The following is a 21,635-nucleotide window of genomic DNA, read 5'->3' as shown; positions in this document are numbered from 1 at the left end:
TTCTTTCTTTATTGAGAGTCAGAGGGGGGAGGGGGAGAAAGCCAGGAAGGGGCAGGGAGAGAGAGGGAGAGAAAGAAATCCCAAGCAGGCTATTAGGCTGTCTGTGCTATTAGTGCAGAGCCCGACATGGGGCTTGAACCCACGAACTATGAGATCATGACCTGAGCCAAAGTCAAGAGTCAGATGCTAACTGACTGAGCCACAGGCGCCCCGCAGACTGTGCTCTTTGTTGAGTGTGGTCACTGACATCTCTGCTATATTATCTCAGCAGTCAACTAGTAACCTCATAGATTTTCTTACATGTCAAATTTTAGCAGCCTCTTTCTTCATTAAGCATTCCTCTAATAGCTGGAAGTTTTTTTTATATTAGATCCTAGAGTTTGTAGAGAAAGTTCACTGACAGTTTTTGCCAGCAGAATGGTTTCTGCAGTGGATGGACCAATTCCTGGAGCTCCCCATTCTGCCACTTTCTATGACATCACTGGGCAGCCACCATTAGTATATGCCAGGCGCTGTGCTAAAGCACCTTAAAAGCATCATCGCAGATAATCGTCACAAGAACCCTATGAGACAGAGCTGTTTCACAGATAAGGACACTCGGGCGGAGAGAGAGAAATAATTTGCCCAAAGTCACTCACTGAATAAGTAATGAAGCTGGGTTTCTACCATTTTGGAACCTGCACCGTAAACAAGGACACTCAAAGGGCCCCCTGTGCGGCTTCTACATGCCCTGGCATCCTCCAGGGCACCTAGTTCCCTAGGGTCATATGACAAGAAGAGGGTATGGAAGGTATGTGTGTCTCTCAGGGACACAAGCAGGCCGCGTGTTCCCACAGTCCTCCACGCCCCACTCTCTGCTGCCACCTGTAAGATAAACTGCGATGACCCAAGACCCAACAAGTTTCATATATACCTGTCGTGGGCCAGCCTGGCCTCATCTCAGGTTCGGTGTGGAAGGTGTGACAACAACTGGAGGCTCAGCAAAAATATTCTCTTGAGTTGGAAAACTTTTAGACTCGAAGAAGTCTGGGAAGAGCTGAACTCAGACACGCAACACAGAGGTAGCTGTGCGAGAGCACTGGGTTCGGAGGCAGGAAGCCTGTTAAATTCTAGTCCGGCTGCTAAGTAAAAAAGTGACCTTAGGTAAGTGGCTTTACCCTCGTCTGCTTCGGTTTGCATCTGTTACACACAGGGTTGCCCAGGTGGTATCTGAGCCTTCTTGCAGGTAGGTCTCCATTTTGATTTCTCTGTCACATCCAGACCTAGTTCTAAGGGTCTATGTAGCTGGAGATGGTAAGTTGGTGCTAAGTCAGTGATGCTTTATGCCACGTCTGACTGATTGGCAGACACTGCTGGGAGCACTGTTGAGGAGGATTCTGAAGCAAAAGCCAGGCTCAGAAATAGTGTCGTATTCAACAAGTATTATCTTCCTTGGGCTCAGGAGGCAGGACTGAGTGTCAGGGGACCCAGGTATCTGCCGTCCTTAGTCCCTAAAGTGAATCCAGTGAGTGGCTACAGAACAAGAGTAAAGGGATGATCAAGTACGTACATTCAGTCTAAGAACAGCTAACTCTGATCGTCACTACCAGGGAAGTGACTCACACAAGGAAAACAAAGGCATACAGGCAACTCCAAGGAAGCCCACAGGTGGCACCTCAAGCAGAGAATAAAGAAGTGAACAAAAGATAGACTGTTTTCACTCCCACACTCACTTGCCCAACCTTGTTCTTCCACTTTTATGTTTTCTTGTTTGCGGCTTCGTGTTTTGTGAACTCGATGCATTCTTTTTTTTTTAATGCTTATTTATTTTTGAGAGAGAGAGAGAGAGAGAGAGAGAGAGAGAGAGAGAAAGAGAGGGCAGGGGAGGGGCAAAGAGAGAGGGAGACACAGAACCCGAAGCAGGCTCCAGGCACCCAGCTGTCAGCACAGAGCCCAACGCGGGGCTGGAACTCACAGACCTCAAGATCATAACCTGAGTTGAAGTCGGATGCTTAACTGACTGAGCCACCTAGGCACCCCTCAAAGCATTCTTATCCTGTGTTAGAAGCAGCAATTGACTACCCATTTAAGGGAAGTGATCATTCATTTCTGAGGAAGTAGGTGAGAAAACTGCTATCTTCCAAATCCCATTACCTCAAAGACATTCATTCACACACCAGAAAAAGTCCCGAGCCTGGTCAGTGGTCCAGGTATCACAGCAACTATTCAGAGCGGGAAGAAAATTCAGAACAGGCAGAACATTCAGATATTACCTTATTATCTATCAACCTCCACGTTACTTTTTAAAATAAATGTTTAAAATATTCATAATTAACTGAAACATTTTTATTTCACACGAGAGGTAGTTCAGCAATTGTCTTAAAGCCTAATTTCTTTTAATTTTTTTTTTAATTTTTTTTTTAACGTTTATTTATTTTTGAGACAGAGAGAGACAGAGCATGAACGGGGAAGGGGCAGAGAGAGAGGGAGACACAGAATCGGAAGCAGGCTCCAGGCTCGGAGCCATCAGCCCAGAGCCCGACTCGGGGCTCGAACTCACGGACCGCGAGATCGTGACCTGAGCTGAAGTCGGACGCTTAACCGACTGAGCCACCCAGGCGCCCCTTAAAGCCTAATTTCTGAGACCAGACAGCCTGGGTTCAATTTCATTTAATTTTACCCCTTGTTAGTTGTGGGGCCCTGTACAAGTTACTCACCTTCTATGTGACTCAGTTTCTTCATCTGTTAAAATAGGGTGAAATACAGTAGCTACCCATAAGCTGTTGTGGAGATTAAATCAGTTAACATATACAAAGCATTTGGAACAGTACCTGGTACAAAGTAAGCACTATATAATTATTTAATGCCTAGAAAAAGCATTACAAATGATACACTGATGTACAAGAAAGCCAAATATTATTCCAATATAAATTTGTACAAATAAAACGGTACCTATAACAAGGACTAAAAGTACTAATTTGTAATTCTTATAAGAAATGGCCAATGTCTGACTTCCCACAATCTTTCTCCCTCCAGCCCCACCTTCACCTTCACACTTCAAGCTTCTAAGTAAAATGTCTCCTAGCGCACTGGGTCAGCTCCTTTCTTCTAGAGAAACTAAACAATGGGTGAGGAATTGAATTACTCCACATAATAAAGAGTTAGGAGGGAAGGTGAGAAGAAAAAGCAAGAGTATCATAAGGATTGGCACAGAAAGGAGCTTCTGGAGGCTGAACGGAGAGGCCAAGGGATTTCCCAACACCTGCTCTTGGTTACAAACCATTTCTGTCTTAATGTCCTTCCAGAGATACAAATGAAAATTAGAGGGGCGCCTGGGTGGCTCGTTCGGTTAAGCGTCTGACTTCAGCTCAGTTCATGATCTCGCAGTCCCTGAGTTCAAGCCCCACGTCGGGCTCTGTGCTGATAGCTCGGAGCCTGGAGCCTGCTTCAGATTCTGTGTCTCCCTCTCTCTCTGTCCCTCCCCTGCTCACACTCTGTCTGTCTCTCTCTCAAAAATAAATAAACATTAAAGAAAAAAAAGTGAAAATTAGAATTATTTTACTTCTGATAGCTGGACTATATTTCTTTGACTTTGGACCAGCAGTGAAACTGGGACATATGGACTCACCCTGCACCCAGCCCTGCTTTTATGTAAGTTATATCTATGTATATAGATAGAATGAGGTTAAATATATATACCTGGTAGAAATAGGAAATAATTTAACATATGCAAAAACTACACATTTATCTATGCATATGCATATAACCTGTATATAAAAATAACTTCAGACTCAGATGCTTGAGTCCAACAAACTCAAAAAGCATTTGGCTAAATTAACAAAATATGTAGACAGAGCACATTTAAAAACCTTGGGAAATTTTTTGAATAGTTATTTTAATTGAGTATGTTTTTCCTTCTTTTTTGTTTTTTTAAGACAAACAAACCTAGGTTCAAATCCTAGCTCCTTCACTTAATGAGTGATTCTGAACAAGAGTCCCTTAATCTCCTTAGATCCCAGATCTCTCACAGTGAATTGGAGCTGAGCTGACTCATGCCTCGAAGGGCTACCAGTGATAGAGATGCTGGACACATAGCGGTAGGCATGATGTTAATTCACAATAAGTCAACACATGCCAAGAACCTTAAGTTAGTTAACTACCCAATCTCGAATGAGGATGGAAAACATTATATGCCATAATCTGGTCAGGTTGCATTTGTTTCCTCTTCTAAACACAGTTTTCTCCTTCAAGAATAGAGCCTTCAGGGGTGCCTGGGTGGCTCAGTCAGTTAAGTGTCTGACTTTGGCTCAGGTCATAATCTCACAGTTTGTGAGTTCGAGCCCCGCATCAGGCTCTGTGCTGACAGCTTGGAGCCTGGAGCCTGCTTCTGATTCTGTGTCTCCTCCTCTCTCTGTCTCTCCCCTGCTCAAGCTCTGTCTCTCTCTCTCAATAATAAATAAACGTTAAAAAAAAAAAAAAAAAAAAAGAATGGAGCCTTCAGATCATGATCTCAGGGTTATGAAATAGAGCTCTGCATTGGGCTCTGTGCTGACAGCATGGAGCCTGCTTGGGATTCTCTCTCTGCCCCTCCCCTGCCCAAAATAAATAAATAAACTTAAAAAAAAAAAAAAAAGAATGGTGGGACACCTGGGTGGCTCAGTCGGTTAAGCGTGTGACCCTTGGTTTCTGCTCAGGTCATGATCTCACATTACATGAGTTTGAGCCCAGCATCGGGCTCTGCACAGACAGTGCAGAGACTGCTTGGGATTCTCTCTCTCCACCTCTCTCTCTCTCTCTCTGCCTCTCCCCTACTAGCTCTCTCAAAATAAATAAATAAACTTGAAAGAAAAAAAAAGAATGGAGCCTTAACTTTCTCCCTAGTACTCTGGGAATTATTCAAAGTTATTATAGCAACAAAACTGGGCCCTTGTTTGCTAAAAAACAGGTAATTGCCTCAGTGTTGCCACAGATCTATTAAGTTCTGTGCTCTACAAAAAACCCTGTTCTTAGGGGCCAAACAGATGGAAAGATAAGAGGCATTCTTTGCAATACCAGCTGAGGCTCTCTCTGCCTGGGGCAAACCTACTCTCCAAAAGCTGGGACAATGACTACCCACCAATCTTGAATTTATTATAAAGGGAGCACTTGTCGGTGCACATCTGTATAAGGACTGCTACCCAACGATGGTGTGGTCGTGAGGACAGCCGTTTATTAAAAGATCCTTCATTGGCATGGTCTAGCTTGTCTTTACTTAAAAGAGTAGTCAAGGACTAAAACAAAATTGACCCACAAAAGGAAACAGAAAATTTCCAGGAAGATAAAATTTGCCATATAAATAGGTTTTGACAAATACTTAGGGGATCTAATTTTATTCTGTGATGGTTGTTCTCTGAGATGAAACACATAAAGAGTAACACCTATCTGAAGTATACTCGCAAAGTTTGATATTAAATCTCAAAGTTTTTACCAAATCAGGTTCCACTATATCTGTAGAGATGGCAGGCATGTTCACTCATTCAATGACTAATTATTCAGCACCCGCTGGGTAGTGGGCACTAGGTTAGGTCCTGGGGAAATACGAATAATAACACAACGGCGCTCTGGCTTTCATGAAGCCAACATCCCCATGATTGGGAAAGACAGTAAACTAGTAAGCAAAATAAATGAGACAAAAGGAAATATAGATAAAAGTTTTGACACTGCAAGAAAGGGGAGTGTGTAAGGTATTATAATAGAAAATAACAGAGGATTTCTACCTACACAGGGTAATCAAGGAAGGATTCTTTAAATGGGGGTACATCTAGGCTGGAGTCTGGAGAATGATGGGTTTTATGAAGAGGTAAGGGGGTGGGAGTAAGGGGCAGCATTCCAGGCAGAAGGGCAGAAAATACAAAGATCTGGAGGCTGGAATGAAACTGGAGTGCTTTAGGACTTGAGAAAAGGCCAATGTGACAATGTGACAATGTGACAGCTGGAGGCTGGGGATATGCAGTGGCTGCATCATACGGAGCATAAAGTTTAGATTATATTTTAAAATTAAAAGGAAGCTTTCAAGGGGTGACACGAGACAGGGGAAGAACTAATAAAGGAGTATGGAAGAGAACCAAAGCGGAAGCAGGAGGCCAGCGGAGAGGCCAAGTCAATAATCTAGGCAAGAAATGGCAGCGGTTTGGACTGGGGTCAGTGGCACTGGAAACGGAGAGACCAAAATCACTGCACATTTTAGAGGAAGAACTGACAGAGCTTTCCGACAGATTACAAGTAAGAGATAGGAATCCAGGACAACTCCCAGATTTCTGGCTTGAAAAATGAATGGATGGTATCGGCATTTTTAGGGAAGACTGGTGGAAGAATAAATTCTGAAGGAGGAATCAGAAGTTCACTTTTGGAAAATGGTGAACTTTGAGATGCCCGTGAGACACCCATCCATGGTTCCATCTGCAGGCAAATAAAACTCCAAAAGGTAAAAGGCAACATTAGCCCTTCTATTTCTTCAGGTTGTCATCAGTCACAGGGCACGTATTTACTAAGACATTTATGAAAAATGAAAAAAGGTTTTTAAACTGAGTTCATACTTACAGTAAGTTGGGAGTTTTCACTAATAAACTGGCTGGCCAAAGCTGACCTTGGGCAGATGTACAGAGAACTTGTTTCTTGGGCATCTTTAAGAATGTAAGCCTGGGGCGCCTGGGTGGCGCAGTCGGTTAAACGTCCGACTTCAGCCAGGTCACGGTCTCGCGGTCCGGGAGTTCGAGCCCCGCGTCGGGCTCTGGGCTGATGGCTCAGAGCCTGGAGCCTGTCTCCGATTCTGTGTCTCCCTCTCTCTCTGCCCCTCCCCCGTTTATGCTCTGTCTCTCTCTGTCCCAAAAATAAATAAATGTTGAAAAAAAATTAAAAAAAAAAAAAAAAAAAAAAAAGAATGTAAGCCTGGGATGGTGTTTCTTTAGCCAACAACCAGAAGACAAAACAGGGCAGTATTTTAATTCTTTATTTTCTTTTATTTTTTATCGTTTATTTATTTTGAGAGAGAAAGCGCAAGTGTGCGCACACACAAGCTGGGTAGGGGCAGACAGAGGAGAGACAGAATCCCAAGCAGGCACCACACCATCAGAGCAAAGCCCGATGTGGGGCTCGAGCCCACGAACTGTGAGATCATGACCCAAGCCAAGATCAAGAGTCGGATGTTTAACCGTGTGAGCCTCCCAGGCGCCCCTAATTCTTTTTGTAATGGTTAATACTCCCGTCTTGACGGTGACAGAATGCAGTGGGGGCAGGTGGTTGGCTTCTGAAGGAAGCAAACCAACTGACAAGCTGCGTGAAAGCCTCACTGCTGCTCCGAAAACCCTTGTGGTGCACGAACCACACTCCCTCACTTTTCTTTTGTGGTGATAGCAGTTCTCTCTGCAGCTATGTGGAGACTGCGTTTGTCTGGGACATTCTCCAAAAGTGTCTTGCAACAGAATCTTGCTATAAAGTTAAATTGTGTGAAACTAACAATGATTTTTCTGTGTGCAAGGGAGGCTAGAAATATCCCAGACATAACAAAAGCAAAATGAGCACAATCTGTTTCCCATCTTTAAAATAATTCTATTTCCAAGAGGAATGTACAAGTTCGGAGTTTAAAAAAACAAAACGGACACTTACCATAGATCTAGTCTATTAGTGGCCTCATATGCACAACTGATCATATTCTGGCCATTTTTACAACCCATTGGTGGCGACTGCATCCATTCAGGCAACACAAATGATAGCTGAGTTCTGGTCATTCTGTTCATAGCGATATGGTCAATGTAACTTTTCTCAACATCTCACTTTAGAGTTGGTTTTAATTTTAAAGTGCTTCAAAGAGCTTTATATGGGGGCGCCTGGGTGACTCAGTTGGTTAAGCATCCAACTTCAGCTCAGGTCATGATCTCACGGTTTGTGAGTTCAAGCCCCACGTGGGGCTCTATGCTGACACCTGGGAGCCTGGAGCCTGCTTCAGGCAGATAGCCCACTACCCCACTAGATAGTCACTAGCCCACTACCCCTGCAGGATGCTCACACAGATTCTGTGTCTCCCTCTCTCTGCCCCTCCCACCACACACCCTCTATCTCTATCTCAAAATAAATGAACATGAAAAAAATATTTTTTAATTAAAAAAATGAAGGTATTTATATGTATCTACCCACAAAACCCACGAGTTCCACTGGAAACAACCACTGCTGATACTCCTGCAAAAGGAAATGTGCTTTATTCCCCTGCCATCAAAAAGAGCATGACAGACAGCCCCTGCCTAGCCCCCCAGCCTCCTTTCCTGCTCTCCTCCTCGTCATACTTCACACACTAGAACGTACATGGAGTCCTCTCCCTCCAGTGTGGTGTGGATTTAGTGACTTGCTGGTAAGTAACACAATCTAGAAATGTGACTTGCTTACCAGACTGGGACCCCTACTGTGCTGGTGAGAGTGCTCACTGGCGGCACACCCCTCCCTGCCCTCTGGCCTGCTCATGCTGAGGAAGCAAGCTGCTCTGTGCAGGCGCCCCCATGGCAGGCAAGGGAGGAAGGAGCTGAGGCCTCACACCAACAGCCCCGTGAGCGTGAGCGAGTGAGCCAGACGCCGACCCTTCCTAACCCATCCCCGAGATGACTGCAGCCTGTGAGTGACCCTGGGCCAGAGGTCCCAGGGGAGCCACCTCCAGATTTCTGGCACATTCAAACTGTGAGATAATCATGTTTTGAGCCCTTCTGTGGGGTAATCTGTTATGTTACAGTAGATAACTAGCCCACTCCCCCTGCCGGGTGGTCACAAAGATAACGTGAGGTAAATAGAAAGGGTTCAGCACAATGCCTGAGGCCACAGGAGGCAGTGCACTACCTTAGCTCTACCCTCCCTCCCTGTCACTCCATCCCTCCTGCTCCACGAGCATCTGGCCACCATCACCTCCCCTCTGGATCCCCACAAATGCTCTGCAACTGGTTTTCCTTGCTTCCCTGTGTCCAGCTGGTGATTCTCCTTAAAAAGCAAACAGAGAGGGGTGCCTGGGTGGCGCAGTCGGTTAAGTGTCCGACTTCAGCCAGGTCACGATCTCGTGGTCCGGGAGTTCGAGCCCCGCGTCGGGCTCTGGGCTGATGGCTCAGAGCCTGGAGCCTGTTTCCGATTCCGTGTCTCCCTCTCTCTCTGCCCCTCCCCCGTTCATGCTCTGTCTCTCTCTGTCCCAAAAATAAATAAACGCTGAAAAAAAAAATTTTTTTAAAGCAAACAGAGAAACTTCAACAGCTCCCTATTGCTCAAAGGACAGAAACCAAATGGATATTCAAGGCCCGCAGACTGTCCCCATTCTGTATTTCCAAGCTAGCTACCCATTACACACTCACACTTCATTACTATTCTATTTAAGATCAATCTATTCACTTCATCCCAAATACACTTTGTCCATTCCCACCACGAGTGGATGTGTGCCCCTTCAGTACGTGTTCCTGCTTTTCTCTGGATTCCAAAGGCCACCCTCCTACCCCATCACTTTCACTACCATTCAGGACTGACCTCCCTACTAAGCTTTTCCAAATGTCACCACCCCAGAATAATCTTTTTCTTTCTCTAATTTATTATGTACTCCTTTGGTATTTAAAATCACAGAGATATAAAATCTGAGAACAGGCAGAAGCAACTTCAGAAAGCCTCAGGTCCAATCATTCGTGTTATGGGCAAAGAATCTGAGGCTCTGAGATGAGAGGGACACAGCTGGATAGTGGCAGCACAAGGACCAGGATTCAAGCCTCAAAACTCTCGTGTTATTCAATTCTAGAAACATTTACCAGGGGCCGTTATATATAAGGTACTACAAAATTTCAACAGTTCCTACCAATCTGCCATTCATTTATTTAATCAAACAAAAATTACTGAGTGCTATTTACTAGACACTCTGCTTCAAATAAAGACTTTGTCCACAAGGAATTCAGGGCGGTGAAAAATGCAAAAAGGTAAAGCAACAATTACAAAACAGCTTGATAAGGTCTCTGACAGCAGGTTCTAGGGAGGCAGAAGAAAACCACCTATATACTATCTTTGGTCCTGCCCTCATTCGCTCACCCATTCAGTGTGATGGACAGTCAGACAGACAGACTTCTCACTTTCCTAAGGAAAGTAAGTAGAAAAAAAAAAGGTTCTCTTGAAGCAACTCATGAACGACAAACCCCTGCCATGTCTACGCTACTATGAAAAGTAATGTTTTTCTAATATGATATCAGATCTATAAAATTAGATTTATTAAAAAAAAACTTGAAATATACATACATTATTCCATTACCCTGTTTTTAGAGTCTGTGTTTTGGAGTCAGACAGACCCTGAGTGTCAGACATTCAGTCTGCTGTTTATTTGCTGAGTGATCTTAGGCAAGCAGTTTAAACTCACTGAAATTCAATTTTCCCATCTGTAAAATGGGAATAATACCCACTTTTCATGGCATTTGTGGGAATTAAAATCCTGTCTTTTAAATAATCAATACAGAATATACAAGTATAAGTAACAAAAATTGTGCTTGATAACTAAAACACATTCAAATATCATTAAATGGGCACGGCATTATTATCCAAATTTATCAAAATATCCTTTAGTTACTAACTGTCCAAAACAAAAGGGTACCTCTCTGAAAATTTTTCTAGTAGTCACTGCACAAGTTTTTTTCTACTATTTCCAGGTAGCAACATTCTGAGAATCCATTGTGTGCTAGTTGCTATGTGGAGAGTGAAATAAAACCCTACATTTAAGAAGTTTAGAATACAAATGAGAACACTTCTTTGGGCGAAGCAAGCAAATCCTTTCTTGCGGATTTAGTCATGAAGAAAAGATACCAGGTGCCAAGAATATAGTTCAACTGAAGCAGGTAAGTTTAATGTTAAGAACAAAATGGGATCCATTAGGAAAAACTATATGTAAGAGATGAGTTACAGTGTAAGATATCCTTTTCATGTTGATTATTTTAATAGGATTTAATACATATGATTATTCTTCAGGTTTCTGAATTAAAATTGTTCAGGTGGCCATAAGGTCTGGAAACATAGACAACTATACATAATAAATAGTTTACTGATATTCCAATAAATGTTCAATGAATGTCCTGTTCCTCACTAGCAATTTATAGTTCAACAAGCTGTGCAAAACTGCCTTGAACAGTGTGCACTAAACCGGTATTTCCATCAATCCTTGTATAGGCACTTACAATGCATCACCTAAAGTGACTGTATGCCTTATTTTCACTGAATAATCTTGTGCCCTTAGCACACCTGAGAAGTAATCAAGAAGTGTATGTTGTCTGTTTTCGGACTATGTGGCCACCTATATATATTTTTTTTAAGTTTCACCTACTGTAAGTCTTATAAACATTTTTGCCATTCATATTTATACCAAGGAAAAAATGAATACTAAAAAATGAGATAATGGAAAAACAAAAATTGATTTATTTTGCTTTTAAATTCCACACCATAACATTTTACTGAAAATGAAGTGATTTTTAATCTATAGATAAAGGATTCTCTAAATGACACTCAGAATGTCTAACAAATTTTGTTTTAAAATATATTTGAATACACAACAGGTCTTACACACAATGATTTCAATAAATGAGGCACCAAAACACAAGGTGAAGCTCTAGCAATTCTGTGATGACTTTTCAATAGTCCAAGAGGATAAAGACCTTTTTCAAATGTGGAAAGAAATTAATCTTTCTACAGTATGAACCCCTAAAAGCTACTCTCCTTTATAGACGACAACATTATTGTCAGTTTCATATACTTTTACTTTATAAAGAACTCCCATAGGAAGAAATTTCTGGAGGTTTTCCCAGATATATACAGCTACATTTTCTGTCGTGCTGTAGGAAAAAAAGGAAAGAAGATCAAAGGCAAATGAACAAAATTTCATGTTTAATATTTACAGAGAATAGAAATTCTGGATTTAAAAAATAATGCTAAAATAAAACTTCAGAACCACCTACCAGTCAGATAAAATGTTAACAGCAATTCTTCTTTCCTACTATTTACATAAGGCAAGATGGTCACACTCACCTTACAACATCTGCGAAGTATGGCACATCTAGATCCAGATTCTTATGATCAAGGGGCTTCATAATTGCCTCCTGTAGATAAAACAAAGGAAAAAGATCACTGGTTCCATTTATGACTCAAATTCCAAAGTGTTCTATCTTTGCCTCTAGAAGCCTTACCTTATCAGTTAGTCACTAACTCAGTGCTTGTAAGGACTCCATCTGTGTCTCACAAAATAAAGCTTAAAGTTGGAAAATGAAGCAAGGCCCAAATCTCCATAATGACTGGTTCTCCTCATTACTAAATGCAAAGATGTAAGAAATCAAAACGTACAGGAGAATTCACTGCAGCTTTCTTGTAACCAGCCATAGTGATTCAGAATTCAGTTTAACACTTCGTGAATTCTGTCTAAAAATTACCAAAAATACTTCTCCATATAGTCTTAGCTTCAGCACAATGCCACAAGGTCATCAGGACAAGGATCCAGTGAGTGTTAACATTTTATAAAGCTGACTGAGAGTGAAATTATGTAAGTAGTTCTAAATTTCTGCTATGAGGAGTAATTTAAGAATTATCTTGGGGGCGCCTGGGTGGCTCAGTCGGTTAAGCATCTGACTTCAGCTCAGGTCACGATCTCACGGTCCGTGAGTTCGAGCCCCGCGTCAGGCTCTGTGCTGACAGCTCAGAGCCTGGAGCCTGCTTTGGATTCTGTGTCTCCCTCTCTCTATGCCCCTCCCCTGCTCATGCTCTGTCTCTCTCTGTCTCAAAAATAAATAAATATTAAAAAAAAAATTAAAAAAAAAAAGAATTATCTTGGACTCTTAGAGGAGGAAAAATATAAATATATAAAAACCGTTGCTTCCTAATGCTTATATATATTAACATAACGTTTTCCCTTGTTGGTGGCAAGAATAGCAACTGCCTTATTCTTTCTAACTTTTTACTTTTAGCTATTGTACAAAATGTAAGCATTTGTGAAACAATCTAATTTTCCAGTGGTATGGTTCCAAGAAGGGTACATTAATAATAACAGCAATCATTTTTTGAGCAAAACCAGAACCATATGAAAAAGAGTTAAGCCTTAAGCCAAATAGCCTTTAAAACAGATCAAATTAAGGGCAGTTCCACATGGACATCAAGAAAATAAATACTGTTTCCTATTCAATTCCAGTGCGGGTCCCAACTTTCCCACTGAAGTTTCTTCCACAGGCCCCATCTAACTTTATTACATGCCATGATGAGTTACTTCTACTAAGGGGACTATGTGGTGTCCCTCGGGTACACAAAAGTGGCGAAGAGTACAGAGAACCTGTATTCCAGTATTTGGCCATCCGCATGCATGAGACGCCTCAAATTTCCCATACTGCTGTCTTGTACAACACTCTGTGTATATATTTTAAATCTCCAGTAAATGCAAAAACTCTGTCTTTATAGCTTTCCTAATGTACTCAGAACACACTGCTCTTTGTTCATTTGCTGAATCTCTTATTCATTTTATCCAACTGAAACTTACTGAGCACCTAGTATTCTTTGTCTCCTAGAAAAAGTCATGTTAGCATTCTCTGGGTAAAGGCTGTGTCTCACTCGTCTTTGCACTCTTGATGCTTAGTTCAAAGACTTACGCGGAGTATAAGAGTTTAAGAGTGGAACTGAACAGACAGGTGACATGGTATAATAATAAAACCAAAGCTGGGTTGAAGGGAGTCCACTCCTAACTTTGTAAAAGACTAACCACACAACCTAAAGCAAGTTCGGCCTCTCTCAATCCAGGGAATGAAGAAGTTGGTTGAGATCATCTCTAAGGCTTCTGACACTGCAGGACTTCTATAATGATACAGTCAGCAAGTCCTTCATTGAACTCCTGTTATGTGATCCCTGTTAACTGGAGGAAATCAGGATATGGCAGCAGGGAATACAAGATGAGCATGTTACAGGTATTCCCATCACTGCAATTCAACTGTGACTTATTTCCTTTAAATCACCCAAACACCTTCAGAAAAATATGAGAGTAGTTCCTCCAACTACTCCTCCAATTCTGCTCACAAGGTCATGGAACCTCTGAAGATACTTAGGTGGGAAAGTAAAAACGGGGGCCATCAAATATACTTAGAGGACCCAACATGACATTACCTCCATGTACTCTTTGAGGTCGGTCATATTCATAACCATGCCTGTAACAGGATCAATCTGAAGAATAAACAAAGGTGAATATTAGTATAATATGCTTTTCATATTTAAACCTCTGCTAAGTTATTAAAGGCTGCACAATGTGCAGAAATCGCGCCCACATCTGCCTTCATCTCTGAGACAATCACCAGGTGCTCCAGGTATCCATTTTATGGTACCACTGATCTTCTATCTGTCCACATATAGCAGATTAAAGATAACCCTTTGGGAGAGGAAAGGTCTGGAATGACAGCAGCTCACCATACACAAAGGCCAACAATGAAGCAATATTGATTTGAACAGAATTTTTCAACACAGAATCCATCATGTTGGCTGATAAGGCCCAGCAATCTGCGCAAAGCACACAGATATTTTCAGCACGTACCTCTCCATGAACTGTCACCACAACTATGGGAAAGAAAACAGAATACCAAAAAACCACATGAATTTCAACAGATAACACCCAAGCACAAGTTAGCGACATAAATTAAGTATTAGATCTCTGCCCTACAAAACTATTTATATTTTCCCTAAGACGGCTGGTCTTTTAGTTAACATCTTTATTAATGAAAGCAAGACTCAACCAAGACAGAGAGGCTTAGCAGGAGCTTTGGCCAAAGCCAGAAAGGGTGTAAATTCTATTTACGAGGTTGATGCCCTGGGTAAGAATGTCCACTAGGTAGGATGGAGATGCCGCCTGATCACTGCCTGTAAAAGCAGAGTATGTACAGAAAGAAGTCTGGCTACACATCGAGGTGGCCCAATGCTGGGCGGTACCTTTCTGAGCAAGCAAAACCACTAATGGGCCTAAAACTCTGATGCCTTTACTTACATAAACATAGCCAGTTTACAGTAACGCTCTATAAGTTAACGAAGCATTTGAAAAATGATGCTCAGAGTGTTTTACAATTTAATAACTTATATTTTTTTTTCAGCTCTGTGCAAACGCCATTAGGTATTACGTGATAAGAGAGCAAACTAAGAATAACAAACATCATAGATCAAGAGGCAGTAACTAAACTAGAAAGTCTGATCCTCTGACACCTTTTCTAATCTTTTTACTCCACCATACTATATGCCATGATATGCAACGGCTTACGTAGCTGTTTTTTGAGATACCGGCTTTATCTCAAAGAATCACATCTCTCATACTTGTTTAGAGCATAAATTGTTTTCTTGGAACATTGCTGGCAAAGTTTTAGACCCAAGTTATTTTCCTGCCATATAGCAGGTTCCTAACCAATATCTCCCTTTTGTCTGTCATTATTTACTCAAAGAATACAGTGTAATTTTAACGTTAGCCTCAACAATACCTAATTAGGAGGAAACGTGGTGCCAAAAAAATCTCATTATGTACACTAAGGCCAAGGATAAAAAATATTATTTAAACCATTCATTATCTCTAACACAGCAGATACAAGGTAAAATTTAAGACACATCCAACCAAGACAACAGATTTTTTTCATTCTGAACTTCCATGTAGCTGCATATTCAAGGCTCAAGGTATTCATGCTTGGCCCATAAGGTTTCTGACTCGTTAGGACTATATTTGCCAATTACATCCTTATTGAAAGGGCTAAAATTTCATCACCTTTTCCCTCACCTTTATAATTGTGCCCATGGCCATTTGGATTGTTGCATTTCCCATACAGTTTCAAGTTTTCTTCGTTACTCAGACATTTGCTGAAAAAAAATCAACACGTCACAAGTTCAGATACCTTCTCTGTTCCCTACGTTATTTGCTCTAGCTTTTGAAAAGCTTCACAATTTATTACTTTAGCTCACCAAATGGAGAGTCATAAATCATTTTGATTTCATTATTCAGCTGTCAGGAACCAGTGTATGCCCCTTAATTAGGCTACCGTACCATATAAATTAGCATAAACAAAGTCCACACCCTCATTCCACAGCAAGATTCCAACTGATCTGCTCAAGGCCCTTCTATTTTTCAACTCCCCAAGCATTTACTGGGTACCTATTACATTCTAGGCATGGATTGAATGAAGCAAGGACATACAATGATAAAAGATGCCTGTCCTCAAGTGGTTTAAAATCTCATTTCTCCTTGGGGTGCCTGGGTGGCGCAGTCGGTTAAGCGTCCGACTTCAGCCAGGTCACGATCTCGCAGTCCGTGAGTTCGAGCCCCGCGTCGGGCTCTGGGCTGATGGCTCAGAGCCTGGAGCCTGTTTCTGATTCTGTGTCTCCCTCTCTCTCTGCCCCTCCCCTGTTCATGCTCTGTCTCTCTCTGTCCCAAAAATAAATAAACGTTGAAAATCTCATTTCTCCTTAAAAATAATTACGTGACCTACTGCGGCTCCTCTTTAACACCCTTGCATTATAACGCCTTACTTAACGACTGCCACAAATGTCACCAATCCATTGAGGGGTATTCAGATTAGGTGAAACTTGAAAATTACAATACTCAGTTGTTCTTCCAGGCAGAAGACAATTTTCATTCTTAAATTTTTTCCAAGTTTATTTATTTTTGAGAGGGAGAGAGAGAGTGCACGCACAAGTGGGATAAGGGATAGAGAGAGGGGGAGACACAGAAACTGAAGCAGGCTCCAGGCTCTGAACTGTCCGCACAGAGCCGGACTGGGGACTGGAACCCCAACGGTGAGATCAAGACCTGAGCGGTAGGCTGATGCTTAACCCACTGAGCCACCCAGGGGCCCCCAGAAAACAATTTTCTTCGTGAATTTTTACTCCACCTGTCCAATCGTCCATGCATCTTCAACGAGGCCTCCTATGTGAACGCCCTACTATACCACCCCTTCCTTTTTGAGACCCTCTTTGTTATTTTCCCCCATTCCCTCCTGCTCACCCACTGACATTTAGAATGCTACAGTTCACAAAGCTTTTGCACAAAATTCCCTCCCTACGTCCTCCACAAGATTGGCCAGATGGCGCGCTCGGGACAGAAGGCGAGGACGGGTTGAGTGTTGATCGCTGCCGCCTAACACAACTGTCACCTGACACAAGACCTGACAAGATGGCCAAATACCTGCCCAGTGAATGAACGGATGACCCTTGTTAGAAACGATCATCCTCGTTTCACAGACCTGGAAACGTTATGCTGAGAGCGGGACTTGCTAAGGAGAGGCAAAACGCGCCTCGACATCAACTTCTCGGTGCGTTCAAGCAGTCGTGAATGCTCTGGGTTCAAATCCCTGTCACGCTCCCTGTTCTCAGAGCTGCCTCACCAAAGGGATCGCCTGGGTTCACGACATCCGTGCTAAACAGTGGGTAAACTTGCGTTGTCGTAGCTGTACTGGTTACGTGGCTAGCGCTCCTGGCACCTCGGAGCAGCTCATTTTTACGGAATGTTCACCACGTGCCTGGCACCGTGTCACCTGAGCACTGTGTCACTGCTCCGACTGTCGCAGCAACCCCTCGCGCTCTACTGAGGTATGTAAGGAACCCCGAAGTTGCTCCAAGACTCGGAGCCAGCGAGGAAGCCTCCGCGGTCCGCGCCGCGTGCCACCGCGCCCACGGCCTCCTCCGCTGGACTCCAGCTGCCACCGTCACGCGGTCGCCAGGGAAGCAGGGGGCGCGCCTCGGTTCGCACACCTGCGCTCCCGCGCCCGAGCCCCGCCCCCCTGCGTGGGCACTGTGGGCACACCCCACCTGTGGAGCCGGTGGGTCGCGCTGAAGGAGACGAGGCGGGACAGTCGCGCCCAACGGCGACCGCCCACGCCCGCGCCAGCCGCGCTCATCGCCTTGCCTCCCGGTTCGGTTCGCCGCGGGGCGGGGATAAGCCGAGCGTTCCGCGGCTGCGCAGTGCGGCCGGCGCCCTGGGACGCGCTCTCGGCTCCGTGCTGCGGCTGGCTCCCTCTGCTGGCCCGGAGGCAGTAAAGCGTCCCGTCCTGTCAGTCTCTTGGACAGCAAGAGCGGGGATAAGGTAGGTAAACCTACCAGCAGTCAGAAAACGTGGGTGAGGTCTCAGTGTCTTTCGTTCCAAGGTCTGCTCAGCCTCAGGCCACTTAGGGCCGTGAGGGTCAGCCTGGCCACACTGCATACTGGAAGGACCTCTGTGACATGCTCCTCCCACTCACTTCTAGAAAGCCCTGGCTATCATAACCTCCCCTAGCTGGTTACTCAGAGGTGGGCCTCAAGGCCAACCTACTTCTAGCCTAAAGGGAGCGGGAATTTCAGGGCACATGTAGGAGCCCTTGACTTTCATAAATGACATTACCTTTGGACTGTTTGTAAAGATTCTTCGTACTAAGGGAAATTCTCAAGCTTTCCTTACCATCCACACACATGCATAAAACCATTTATCACAGTGTGAACACATGCAGTCATGAACACACACATTAGCAATTCTCTGTCCTATGTTGACACTTCCGGAGTAAACGGATCATGTTTCCCCACATCTACTTATAAGGAGTATCCACACTACTTAACAGTTCCCAGTATTATGTCACCTCTTGCTTCCATTCATTCCTTTGCTAAATATTTATCGAATATCTAACCATGTGGCCGGCAGTGTTCCAGGAAGGATAGATTAAATCATGAGAGTAACAGGCATACAGGCCCCAAATCGTGATTTCTTTCAAATGTCTCCTGTCTCCAGCTCCATACTCTTGTTCTGCATTATCATGTAGCCAAACATTTTTAGCATGTTTTCAAATATTTTTATTATATCCCCCAGTGGGCTGTAAAAACGTCAAAGAATAAACTTCAGATATTTCTGAGATAAACACTCTAGTCCAGTCCTCTCATGGATAAGAAAGCATGGGCCCAGGGGCACCTGGGTGGCTCAGTCAGTTAAGTGTCCGACTTCAGCTCAGGTCATGATCTTGCAGTTCACAAGTTCAAGCCCCACATCAGGCTCTGTGCTGACAGCTCAGAGCCTGCAACCTGCTTCAGATTCTGTGTCTCCCTCTCTCTCCCCCTCCCCTGCTTGCCTTCTCTCTCTCAAAAATAAACATTAAAAAAAATTAAAGAAAGCATAGGCCCATATAAGTGAATTACTCATACCAGATCACTTACAATAAAACACTACTTGCCACGCATTGACCATATGGGAGATAAGCAGTCTAATTAATGGTCAATGGTTACACAAATGCTTGACTCTTTCTGAATGAAGTCTTAGGAATCAAAATACAAAGCAAAAGGAATTTCTGAGAAATTGCTGTACTCAATTACTTAAATAAAATATGGCATTGCATTTGCAGAGCCTTTGCTCTACATTTTTAAATTAAGGGTATTCACCAAATTCACCCTCAGTGATCCTGTTATGGGTTGAATCATGTCCCCCCAAAACTAGTATGTTGAGCCCCCAGCACCTCAGAACATGACTTTATGTGGAAATGGGTCTTTGCAGATATAATTAGTTAAAACAAAGTCACTAGGCTGGGTTCTAGTCCCTTTCCCCTCCCATATACGCCTCATACTCCTCTCCTTGAGTCTCGACCCTGGTGAGTGAGGAGTTGGGGTTAGGGAGAGGAAGAGGCCCTAACTAGGCTTTCAGCCTTAGTCATCTGGTCACTCAATTTTATCAGAGTGATATATTTAAATAGATAGATAGATAGATAGATAGATAGATAGATAGATAGATAGATAGATATAGGCATATTATAGAATGTCACTGTGGAGCGCCTGGGTGGCTCAGTAGGTTGAGCATCTAAGTCGGGCTCTGTGCAGATGGTGCAGAGCCTGCTTGGGATTCTCTCTCTCCTTCTCCCTGCCTCTCCCCACCTTTCAAAATAGTCATTTAAAAAAATTTTTTTTCAAAGTTTTTTATTTATTTTGGGGACAGAGAGAGACAGAGCATGAACGGGGGAGGGGCAGAGAGAGAGAGGGAGACACAGACTCGGAAACAGGCTCCAGGCTCCGAGCCATCAGCCCAGAGCCTGACGCGGGGCTCAAACTCACGGACCGCGAGATTGTGACCTGGCTGATGTCGGACGCTTAACCGACTGCGCCACCCAGGCGCCCCCAAAATAGTCATTTTAAAAAATAAACAAATAAAATGTCATTGATCCCTTTTTTTTTTTGTCTTCTTCTTCAAGAACCTCATAGATGACAGAGCCACGGCAGAATTCAGGCATCCTTGGGTCAAAATCTTGATTGTACTGATAACCTTTATATGCTTGAACTTCACACCCTGTGATTAGGATGGAGTAAAGATTTATAGAGGAAAGACATTATCAGATTGGCAAACTTCCCAGATGTCATCTGGAGTCTCTTCCACCCTTTAGATCCAGATAAGATCTAAAACAATCCTCCTGTCTTTGAGGACTTCTGTGAAAGATCAGGGGATTTATGTTCTCTTATGCTTACCTCAGCCTCGAAGCCTCCACATCTCTGTGAGTTGTTCAGCCATCTTCTTGCCATTCTGGTACCTGCTGCTTTTACTCTGTGCTTCATCAACCCAGACACAAAACGCAGAGCTTTCCCTTTACTGCCACAATGTAAACCTTTACAGGTGGCATTTTTGTGCCTGCGGGAACACTTCACTACAGAGGACGGGGTTTATGATGTTGGCTGTAACTCCTGAGGAAAACGGGGAAGAAACTGACTCTGCAGGGAGCTCACGGTTGTCCCAAACTACAAGTCAAGGAGGGTTCTCCGGCAGCATTCAACATGCAGAGGGAGCACTGAAAGTTTAACTGGTCCTGGTTTGGAGTTAAGTGGAGGGAGGAGGTATAACTGAAGGGAAAGGCAAGAAAGGATTTCGAAGGCGTTGGCAAGAGTGTGGTTTATGTGACAGACATAGGAGGCTTCGGGCTGTCAGGGTTTAGATACATGGAGATTAGATGGCCTCTAGTGCCACCTGTTGCCCAACCAAATGAAGAACTACCCACTCTTCAATTTCTGGAGATGAGAAGAAATGGCTGATCTTAGTGACGTCCCTCAAAACAACACCCTCCCATGGCTGAGCTGGGGGTGGGGTGGAAGGTGGCAGTCGGTGGCTCAACTGCTGTGGCATCCGTGGACAGTGGAGAAACAGGTGCTTTGGAAGAAAGCCTCCAAGCATGACGTAGCTGGCTGCCTGTCCTCTGTAAGCTCCTTAGAGCCCACGCTAACAGGCAGGCTGTGATGGAAAAAAACAAGGTGCTTTTTAGAGCTATCCTCGTATTTTACAATCTGTGATTATTTGTATTTTTTCTCCCAAGTGTAAGGACCTCTGTCACCACTCTGTCTGATGGTGGTGATGACCCAGCTCTTTTTCTTTCATGTAGTCTTATTACCTAGAGAAAGATGTATCTAGTAAATATAAATTTAAAACTCTCTTCAAAAGGTTGTATCAACACTTGCTTCACGTTTTTAAGGAAGAGCCCTAAGAAAATATAAAACCGTGATTATCTCAAGAATTCTGTTTTGTTTTGTTTTGTTTTTTTTTAAGTTTATTTATTTTGAGAGAGACAGAGAGCTGGGGAGGGGCTGTGGGGGGAGAGAATCCCATGCAGCCTCCACACTCAGCACAGAGGCAAAATAAAGAGTCGGACACTCAA

The 21,635-nt window shown here is 43.4% G+C and overlaps 1 protein-coding gene and 1 long non-coding RNA gene across 2 annotated transcripts; one reads left to right on the top strand and one right to left on the bottom strand.

The window, feature by feature from the left end:
* Positions 1-10,525: 10,525 nt before the first annotated feature.
* Positions 10,526-14,239, top strand: LOC123380329. The gene is made up of 2 exons (XR_006585927.1): positions 10,526-10,847; positions 13,777-14,239. It is a non-coding gene; the product is annotated as an uncharacterized LOC123380329 (long non-coding RNA).
* Positions 11,399-17,956, bottom strand: PTS (6-pyruvoyltetrahydropterin synthase). Its single transcript, XM_003992359.6, has 6 exons — positions 17,800-17,956; positions 15,776-15,855; positions 14,558-14,580; positions 14,137-14,193; positions 12,028-12,098; positions 11,399-11,834 (listed from the first exon to the last, which is right to left on the bottom strand). Exons 1-6 carry the CDS (start codon positions 17,886-17,888, stop codon positions 11,711-11,713), a joined length of 444 nt encoding a protein of 147 aa, XP_003992408.1. The 5' UTR covers positions 17,889-17,956; the 3' UTR covers positions 11,399-11,710.
* Positions 17,957-21,635: the final 3,679 nt, after the last annotated feature.

The sequence above is a fragment of the Felis catus genome, chromosome D1 (assembly GCF_018350175.1).
Source record: "Felis catus isolate Fca126 chromosome D1, F.catus_Fca126_mat1.0, whole genome shotgun sequence".
NCBI lineage: Eukaryota > Metazoa > Chordata > Mammalia > Carnivora > Felidae > Felis > Felis catus.
Note: the sequence above shows the minus strand (reverse complement) of the source record. Positions and strands in the feature narration are given on the sequence as shown.

What these genes read in the sequence shown, in the direction of transcription:
- PTS (XM_003992359.6), bottom strand. Translation starts at nt 17,888, where the DNA reads ATGAGCGCGGCTGGCGCGGGCGTGGGCGGTCGCCGTTGGGCGCGACTG. An exon ending in CCATGGGCACAATTATAAAG is followed by an intron (nt 14,581 to 15,775) that starts GTGAGGGAAAAG and finishes TCTTTCCCATAG; the next exon opens with TTGTGGTGACAGTTCATGGA. An exon ending in TGGTGACAGTTCATGGAGAG is followed by an intron (nt 14,194 to 14,557) that starts GTACGTGCTGAA and finishes TTTATTCTTCAG; the next exon opens with ATTGATCCTGTTACAGGCAT.